At 28.4% G+C, this 10919-nt stretch overlaps 1 protein-coding gene across 1 annotated transcript; it reads left to right on the forward strand.

The window, feature by feature from the left end:
• Positions 1-3271: 3271 nt before the first annotated feature.
• LOC107840943 (inositol oxygenase 4) lies at positions 3272-8566 on the forward strand. The gene is made up of 9 exons (XM_016684898.2): positions 3272-3414; positions 4000-4147; positions 4272-4353; positions 5327-5531; positions 6162-6274; positions 6772-6964; positions 7731-7809; positions 7907-7988; positions 8328-8566. The coding sequence occupies exons 1-9, from the start codon at positions 3384-3386 to the stop codon at positions 8352-8354; spliced, it is 960 nt and encodes a 319-aa protein (XP_016540384.1). The 5' UTR covers positions 3272-3383; the 3' UTR covers positions 8355-8566.
• The last annotated feature ends 2353 nt before the right edge of the window (positions 8567-10919 follow it).

The following is a 10919-nucleotide window of genomic DNA, read 5'->3' on the forward strand; positions in this document are numbered from 1 at the left end:
ATTCTTGCGAAGAGGCAGTAGTTCAGAAATTCTCTCCTTTTGTTTTCTAAAAAGTCTCTCTCTCTCTTTGTAACATATTCAAGAATTAAATAAAGAAGAAGCTACTGTTTATTTCAGTGTGGTTCTCGAAAAATCAGGTACATATTTCTTTCTTACTTGTGTATATTTAAATAAACTTCTACCCTACCCAGCCGTGACTATGTCCGGCTGAAAGGTTTCTTATATCTATGTTGAAGATCTAACTTCGCTGGCATGTTAACTATGAAAGCTCTAGACTCTATCAAAATATAAAAGAATCTTTCTAATTTCTTGACTTGGTTCCAAAATGGAGGTACAGTTGAGTTCAATACTCTTATGTTAGACTTGTCTTTGTGACTCCGTCTAGTAAGTTGTGCCTCTCTAGCCCATTGTGTTGTTAAGAAAAGGGCGAATTCTGCACAATTAGAACTTTTAGACACATAGGTTTAACATAAGGTTATTAAATCTCTGACAGACCCCATGTTTGGGTAAAATAACTCATACAGTCATTAAACTATTCAAGATTCTTTTCTATTTCGGTTGGTGCTTTGATTCGGTCTTCCAACTTTGGCTTAATCCGATATTATTATATGGTCTGGTAGGCTAAGTGGCATACCCCAGCCTAAGAGATCCTGTTAATAATAATAATAATAATAATAATAATAATAATAATAATAATAATATTATTATTATTAATATAATATAATATAAATTTAATAGTATATTTAACTTAAAAATACATTTATATAAATCTAATAGTAGCAAATATCTCATCTTATTCTTGGGATTAGTTTATGCTACTTACCTCACAAGTGGGTTTAATAATCCAAGGACTAAAATCACAAGATACTTTATTTCATGGATCAAACAACACCTAATTTGACTTTTTTTTTTAATCCATACAAAAAAAAAAGGATAGTTATAATATCGGGATAACTAATCATCGGTGAGATCTCGAAATAATAATTTTAGGATAAGGACTTCCGAACCAAACAACCCGTTTGATACGTGGGATAAGGTGTAGGATATTTCAGAATTAATTTATTTCATCAATTAAACACAATATAAATCTAATACCAAACATTATTCCACCTTATCTTATCTAACTTGATATTATTTTACGGTATCTCTCAAGCGGAATAAATTAGTCAAAAGACTATAATTTCACGATAATTTAGTCCACATAATTATTGACATACTTTTCTGGATAAACAACATAAATCTAATAGTTTGGAACTTAATTACAGAAAATCACAACATTTTACATAATTATTGAACATTCTGATTTGAGTCTGTCGAGATATATAATTAGCTCTTGATACATCCAATGAAGATATTTTTTTTCCTTTGTAAAAATATATAATTAGCTCCCGATATATTTTTTTCAATTTTGAATCTATCAGCATACATAAATTAGCTCTCGGTAAATCAAACGAAGATACATTTTTTTGTTTGTAAAATACATAATTAGCTTCCGATATATTTTCTTCGATTTTGGGTATGTCGAGATACGTAATTAGCTCTCGATACATTCAATAAGGATACATGATTAGTTGAGATTTTTGCAGTTACTTTACAGGGATGGAGTTTGTGTAAATATGGTAAGTTTAAACGTATGCTTATGTTATTGTTCCTACTTTTTTTTCCTAAACCCCACCCCCACCACACTGTATAATTAGTTCTCAATACGTTCAATGAGGATACATGATTAATTGAGATTTTTGCAATTACTTTATAAGGCTGAAGTTTGTGTAAATATTATAAGTTTAAACATGTTTATGTTATTTTTCCTAATTTTTTTCTAAAGCCCCACCCCCACCCCCACGCCCTCACCTCCCTCGCCACCCCACCCCACCCCTACCCCTACCCCCACCCCCCAACTCCCAAACAAAAAAAGAGCAACTTGACTTCTCACAGCTCAGACTTAGAATTTCATCCAACAAATTTGTAGGAAATGACTTGGTTCCTAGTCACTTGCTAATATTTTCAATAAACATAAGATTTGCCAAACACGTAATGCTGAGTCATCACACGTATACTCAATCTTTCCCACTCTCATAGTAAGCGCGTGTACAATCAACACAATGCGAGTCGGAAAAACGTTCTTAGAATTTGATATGACTGAAGTTTTAATCAATTTTTACATGTATTTCAATCATGTATGTTTGAAATTCGCCTCGATAAGTCAGACAAAACTTGAATAAATAATATTTGAAGTTTAGTCTTAATCAGCAAATCCACAAGTTTTTCGATCAAAAATGTTTGTTCATAACCTTCACGAGCCATACCGAAATCAAATTTGGTACTACCATACTAATCGAGATTGATGTTTGGTGTATTTATATCTTTGTATCGTTAGGTAAATTGCTTTGTATTTTTACTTACAATTGACAAAACTGCAACAAAAATAAACGAATTTCAGGTCTGTATATTCTTCAAAAAGACTCATATTCATCGTTCAACTTTTGATTACGATTTATAAAGTTGCTCCTCTAGTCGCAACTACTTCATATGAAATATTTTATGTGTTTTAATTTGATAATGCATGAAACTAAGAAAGTACGGAGACATTTGACTATTATCGTGTTACGCTAAAGATATAATTAACATAATAAAATATCATTTGAATCATAAAGTCTTAGACATGTCATTTGATGGTCAAAAATACGTCGAAAGCATCTTTTTTTTTAGTTTCGTATCTGAACTATCAATTGTGTGAGTTTTCTACCTAAATTTTTAATCATTCTTTTTTTTTTTACCCGAAAGTTCAAGTATGAAACTCAAATAATTACTAATAGTTTATACGTGTTTTACTAAACAATTAGCGATGGTTCAGATAACAACTCACACAATTAACTATTTATATATGAAACCAAAAAAAAAAGAAAGAAATACTTTAGGTACGTTTTTAACCTTTCACACAAAACGAAAATAATAGACATAAATTGAAACGACGAGAGTTGATATTTTGGTTGTTACAACACGCGCTTGTGAAACGAGTGGATGAAATGATGATAAAGTCAATACTTATCATTTGAACTAATCTTTAGGAATATTAAAATTACTTAATTTTATTTTCCAATTAAGGACTCAAAGATTTTCAAATATTCATTTTTGGAAATTTTAAAAATTTTAATGAATTACTAGATTTTCTTTTGAGGACTCCATAGACCAAATGGTTTCTTTTAAGGACTCTAAAATATTCCAAATTTCATGGAAGGACAATTTTACTATGACTACTATAAATACCCACATTCTATTTTTCAATATCACATCACAAAATCTCATTTTGCTTTATTATATATCTCTTGATTAATATTTTTTATTTTAATTGAAATTTTTTTGTTGAAATTTTTGTGAAAAAAATGACTATTCTCATTGAGCAGCCTGAGTTTGGTATGTCATGATCTTTCTTTTTTATTTTTCTTAAAATATTATTACGCTCCTATTTAATCTTTTTAGAAATATACTATGTATGTTTGAAACTGTTGTTACGCTCATATTTAATCTTTCATAAATACACTATCTTTGAAACTATTATTACGCTCGTTTTTAATCTTTCAAAAATATACTAATTTTGAAAGTTTTGACACGTATCAGTCGATAACATATATAATGAAACATCTCCATAACGTCATGTTAGTTTTTATTGGTGTTACACGAATGATTGAGCGCATCTCATGAAAGATCGACTCCACACAAAAAAAAAATAATCATAGTGAATATTATTATAGAGGATAACTGTTAAAGGAGATCCAATTGGATGAGTTAAAAAATCGTTGAAACTCTAGACATGCATTAGTGATAACATGTTTATAATCAAACGTCTCTATAACAGTGTGTTATCTCAATGATTTTTTGGCTGCAATAATGAAATATTATTATAAAAAATATATAATATAATATATCATGAAAGATTTGCTTCACAAAAATATTATTTAATATTATATATGGATTTTCTTTTTTTTTAATTATTGATAGGATTACAAGTGGAGGAGAAAAGAGTACCATTCAATGCCAGTGAACTTATTTTGGATGGTGGATTTGTGGTACCAAACACATTGTCTTCTAATAATGATGATGAAATATTTGAAGTGCCAAACATAAATGCATTTGGTCAATCATTTAGGTAGTTTAATTTAATTAATTAATTAATATTATATTTTTATGAGAGATTTTCGATTCGAGTATTGAAATAAAAAAATATTTTAAAATGATTGAAACTAATTATTTAAATTGAATTTATTTTACAGGGATTATAATGCAGAAAGTGAAAGGCAAAAGACAGTGGAGGAATTTTATAGGGTTCAACACATTAACCAAACATATGACTATGTAAGTTTAATACCTTCTCAATCAAAAAATACAAACTATCAAAATTCCTTTTCTTTTTATTTATTTATTTATTTTTGAAAAAAAACATGAATTTAAATTTTTTTATAACGATGTTGTTTATTTTAATATTCTTTTATTGCTATAATAAAATGTCGGTATAGAAAATGCATGATACAACATAACTAAAAAACTCGTTCCCAAAAAATATTCAGCTATTATAAAGGAATATTGCTATAGAGGTTGAATATTAAAGTACTTTTTTTATTGTATCTTAAGTATTATTACCTTATATATATTATTACCTTAAATATAAATCTCTACTGGAATTTGGATGTGATTTTCAGACCGATTCTTTTGACAATGTCAAAAGCCATTTTGTTTCTATTTTATTTATTATTCTTGGTCCAATAATAGTCATAGGATCTTTTTTATTGCTATAACGAAATGTTGGTACATAAAACATATGATACAACATAACTAAAAAGCTCATTCTCAAAAATATTCAGCTATTATAACGGAATATTGTTATAGAAGATGAATATTAAAGTACATTTTTTGTAACTATATCTAATGTATTATTACCTTATATATATTATTACCTTAAGTATAAAATCTCTGCTGAAATTTGAAACGTGATTTCCTATGACCTTTTCTCACTTTATTGACCTATTCTTTTGATGATGTCAAAAAATTGTTTTGTTTCTATTTTATTTATTATTTTTGGTCTAATAGTAATCATAGGATTTTTTTATTTTTTTTTGCTATAACGAAATATTGGTATAAAAAATACATGATAAAACATAACTAAAAAGTCCATTCTCAAAAATATTGAGCTATTATAATGAAATATTGTTGTCAAGGATGAATATTAAAATACTTTTTTTGTAACGATATCTTAAATATTATTATCTTTTATATATATATATATGCATGGTGATATAATTGATCTTGAATTTTTTATTTTTTTTTATAGGTAAAAAGAATGAGAGAAGAATATGGAAAATTGAACAAGATTGAAATGAGTATTTGGGATTGTTGTGAACTTTTGAATGATGTTATTGATGATAGTGATCCAGATTTGGATGAACCACAAATTGAGCATTTGTTACAAACAGCTGAAGCTATTAGAAAAGATTATCCAAATGAAGATTGGCTTCATTTGACTGGTCTTATTCATGGTATGTAACAAATTTAATAATATTCCTTCTGTTTCAGTTTATGTAACAAATTTAATAATAATATTAAGATTTTACTTTGTCATATACATGCGCGTAGTTATGTGTGTCGAAGAATAGTCAGTTGAACACTATTTTGTGGGAAACTATGCTATGCATATAGATAGGGCCGGGGCGGAGCCAGCCTTTGTAATGGGGGTTCATCGACCCTCGTTCGGTGAAAAATTATACTATTCATACATTACTAAAATTGTATTTTATGTACATATAATAGATTTAAACCCCCTTCGATTAGTTTTTCTTCAAATTATGAACTTCCTTCGTGGAAATTCTGGTTCTGCCTCTGTGATATGGACCAAATGTTACTTTTCATACATACATGATTAACCTTGAAAGTATTCTTACACACCCTTATCGAAATTTCTAATTTCGCTACTGACCATGCACCTAATTGATGTAATAGTCAATATTTATCTTTAATTGTCTTACAAGTAACTTGATTCTGTTTAAAAAAAAAAAATTATTATTGATGTATAAAGCGTAAACTCTTAACTATCTTATATTATATTTATTTAAATATTTTTTATATTATCAATGCATGTAACTTAAACTCGTATTTATTTTCAATCATAGATCTTGGGAAAGTGCTACTTCACCCAAGTTTTGGAGGGCTTCCTCAATGGGCTGTTGTTGGAGATACATTTCCTCTTGGATGTGCTTTTGATGAATCAATTGTTCACCACAAGGTATATATTAATGTTGTTTTATCAGTGTCAGAACTATTTTTTTATTATAATTAAAAATATATATAAAAAAAAGTAATGTTTAACCTTATATATATAATGTAATTTTCCAGCAAAAAAAGTTCGACTCCCCTAGTTTGACTCCCCCTAGTTTTTGTTGATACAATGCCCTAATAGTCAGTCGGATTCACTTACTTTTTTAATTAATATTCATATATTATACACTCACTATATACACTACGTATATGAATATACACAATCCAATTTTTCGACAAAAAAGGTTCGACTAACCCTCTTGCGCCCTTCCCCCCCCCCCCCCCCCCCCCCCAATATTTGTTGATACAATGCCCTAATAGTCAGTCGGATTCACTCACTTTTTAACTGATATTCATATATTATACACTGATTATACACACGGTAATATATAAAATTACATGAATTATACGTATATTATACATTCGTTGACAATTTCTTTTTCTTTTTTTTTTTTCCTCATACAGTATTTTAAGGAAAATTCAGACATCAACAACACAATTTATAACACAAAAAATGGTGTATATGAAGAAGGTTGTGGACTTGACAAAGTAGTTATGTCATGGGGACATGATGATTATATGTACTTAGTTTCAAAGGAAAATGGAACTACTCTTCCTTCTGCGGCTTTATTCGTAATTCGTTACCATTCTTTCTATGGTAAATATTTAATTCCCTTTAACTTATTTCGAATTTAAATTACATATATAAATTTTTTTAGGAAAAAAAATTCGAAATATATCTAAATTTTGACGAAATTTGTTATAACACGCCTCAACTTTGTGGGGGCCCTACGACTCCCCTCGACTATTTATTACCGTATTTCTGCGGCATATATTTGTTCAGCTGGACCACTACGTGAATGCACGCGCACTAAGCGCGTAAGGGTCTGAAGTGGTCCAGCTAGACAAATATATGCCACAATAATACGGTAATAAATAGTCGAGGAGAGTCATAGGACCCCTGCAAAGTTGAGGCGTGTTATGACAAATTTCGTCAAAATTTAGGTATATTTCTGACTCTTTTTCCAATTTTCTTACATTGGTATAGGGTATTCATCGACCTAACTAATGCAAATTCGAGTCACGAATGGGCGATTGCATTAAGTATATAGATGTATTAAAATCAAGAAAACGTTTAATTGGTTCTGAAGTGAAAAGACGATTTAATATTTTATCAGTCTCAAATATATTTACAAAACTTTTAAAAATTAATATAGAATTTAAATTAAATGATCGCCTAAGTGTAAATTAGTCGAATTGCACGAACTTAAAAAAGAGTTATATGCAATTATCTTTTGAATGAAATAATTATATAAATATTTTTACACGATCAGTATTGCATCGAATTTAAATAGCATCATATATATCCTTGATTTTTCTGATTAATTAATGTGAACTAATTTTTTATTTTTTGATTTCTAAAGCATTACATAAATCAGGAGCATATATACACTTGATGAATGAGGAGGACAAAGAGAACATGAAGTGGCTCAACATTTTTAAGTAATTATTTATTTTTTTCAATTTTATTATCCTTTTATTTAATATTGCATATTTATTTAAAACAAATTTTTAATATGATTTGTAATTTTAAATGCAGCAAATATGATTTATATAGCAAGAGCAAAGTTCGAATTGATGTGGAAAAAGTCAAGCCGTACTATCTCTCTCTCATTGAAAAGGTGTGTATTTTTATTACTTTCGGTACAGATTATCATATCGCTTAAAATATAATTTTAAATAAAATAAGTAACTTAAAAAAGTAAAACGAGTTATTTACAAGCTTATATGTTGATCAAACTAATTTATATGATAAAGTCAGTCAGAACTGAAACGTCATGAGTTGGTCGTTCCTAACATATAAATTTACAATTATAAACATTTTTAATTTGACTAAACTTTTATTATTAATATCTTTTACAAATAACTTCTCTATTCTATTTTCATTATTCATCTTTTCTATATATAAAAATATTATTGCCAATTTTAATGTGTTTATATTTTCTTTAATGCAAATGCAGTATTTCCCAACAAAGTTGAGATGGTGAATAAGAAGCATTTTGGTGGCAGAGTAATTTCATATAATTCATTGATGATGGAAAAATAGCTATTTATAAATAGCTATATTTCACCTCCCTTTGTTGATTATTAAAATATTTATTTATCCTTTCGAAATTTCTGTATTTTTTTTTTTTTCAACAAATGTATTTCTTTCTTTTCATTCATTCATGAATAAATCCCATTGATAGTTCGGTCATCATTTAAATTTTGATCTCGTTTTTTGAAAAAAACACAAAAATAGATTCGCGGCCTAAATTTATTGGAATTTGATCTTTGATGATTCCAACAAATCACAATAAAATATATGTTATCTTGTCGCAAATCTAGATAACCGCACTAAGTTGGCCATAAAATCTTCGATAATTTTGATAGATCGCCATAAAGTTCGTCCAGTCTTCTTGTCACAAAAGCGCTAGAAAATGATCACCAAATCGGGATAATTTTAGCAAGTCACCATAAATTTGTCTCGTAGATATTTTAGCAACTCGAAATTTAATATCTAACCTTCTAATGCTACTTTCAATAATTTTTAGGAAAAATAACATAAATATACGCCTTAACTTATTATATTTTCACAAATTCTATCCTTGCAAAGTAATTACAAGAATTCAAACTAATTATGTATCTTTCTTGGATGTATTGGAGAGCTAATTATGTATCTCGACAGATCCAAAATCAAAAAAAAATATATTCAGAGCTAATTGTGTATCCTTACAAGGAAAAAATGTATCTCTGTTAGATGTATTATGTATCTCGATAGATTCAAAATTGGAATAAATGTATCGGGGGCTAATTATGTATATTTACAAGGAAAAAAATGTACTTTTTTGCTTGATATATCGGGAGATAATTATGTATCTTGACAGAACCAAAATTGAGATTTTATGTCATTATGTAAAATGTCGAAATTTTCTGTAATCAAACTCCAAATTATCGAGATTTGTGTTGTTTGCCCTAAATTTTAATTGTTTGATTCAACTCAAGCCCTCAATAATCAATACTTCTTCAAATATCAAACTCAATAAAAACCCAATAATGATGTTTTTCAAAGTTCAAATGTTAGGCCCAATCCACCATTAAGTAATCAGTCCAGTTAAGATGAGGCCCAACTTGAAACCAAAAAAAGCCCACTTGACCCAGCCTAGATGGGCTGGTTCTCAGCAAGTCAGGCCCAAATTATGAGGCATAGAGATATATTATTAAGGGCAAACAACGTAAATCCCGATAATTGGAGTTTAATTACAGAAAATTCTGATATTTTACATGTTTACAGAAAATATCGATTTGGGTCTGTCAAGATACATAATCAACTCCCAATACATCCAACGAAGATACATTTTTTCCTTTTGTAAAGATACATAATTTGCTCCAGATATATTTTTTTTAGATTTTGGGTCTGTCGAGATACATAATTAGCTCCCGATACAACCAATGAAGACGCACAATTACTTGAAAATTTTGTAATTACTTTGCAAGGATGGTGACGTGTAAATATGGTAAGTTAAGGTATATGTTTATGTTAATTTTCGTAATTTAAAGACAATAAACAACAACTACAACATCAACATTTTTAGTGTAGTCCAACAAAGTGCGGTCTGAAAAGGGTAGAATGTACACGGATTGTGAAAGTCTGTTTTCGATAGACCCACGACTCAAGACAATAAAAAAAGATGTAACAAAAATACAAAAACCAATTCAAAGATAATAACATATTTGCAGTTGGTATCATGAGTTTTTTATATGTTTTATGTTGATTAGTTTACTGTAAATATCGAGTGTGAATAATAATTAAAAAAAACTTAGTAAGAGTCAGACGAATTGATTAGGACTTGTGATTTAGCCATCTTGACTTTAACATCAAATAATTTTTGGACAAGTCATTAACATATCCACTTATTAATCTAACGATAAACTATCAAAAAATTTTATTAGCTCTAAATTCATAATGAGTTCGGAACTAAATATTTTTTTTCTCGAGGGGAAATCGAGAGAGATTGCGAGTTAAAAAAAATATTTTGAAGTGTAGATTTAAATCAATCAAATCAGTTTTTCGTATTAAAAAGGATATTTTGAAGTATAGATTTAAGTCAATCAAATAAATATTTCGTATGAACATATATATGAAATAAATTTAATTTAAAATGTTTATTTTCTTCGAATTCATAATTGTCCCCACTAGATACTATACAAATGTATAGTAAGATTCCAATATGTAGATATTTTTGAGGAGAATGGAACAAGATTGGCCAATTATTTATAATTGCGTGCAATAATTTTATTTCCATTATGAGATACATTTTTTCCTTTTGTAAGGATAAATAATTTGCTCCCGATATATTTTTTTTCGATTTTGGGTCTGTCGAGATACATAATTAGCTCCCAATACAATCAATGAAGACACGCAATTAGTTGGAAATTTTGTAATTACCTTGCAAAGATGGTGATATGTGTAAATATGGTAATTAGTTAAGGTGTATGTTTATGTTAATTTTAAAGACAATAAACAACAACTACAACAACAACATTCCCACTATAGTTCCACAAAGTGCAGT

This window comes from Capsicum annuum, chromosome 9 (assembly GCF_002878395.1).
Source record: "Capsicum annuum cultivar UCD-10X-F1 chromosome 9, UCD10Xv1.1, whole genome shotgun sequence".
Lineage (NCBI taxonomy): Eukaryota > Viridiplantae > Streptophyta > Magnoliopsida > Solanales > Solanaceae > Capsicum > Capsicum annuum.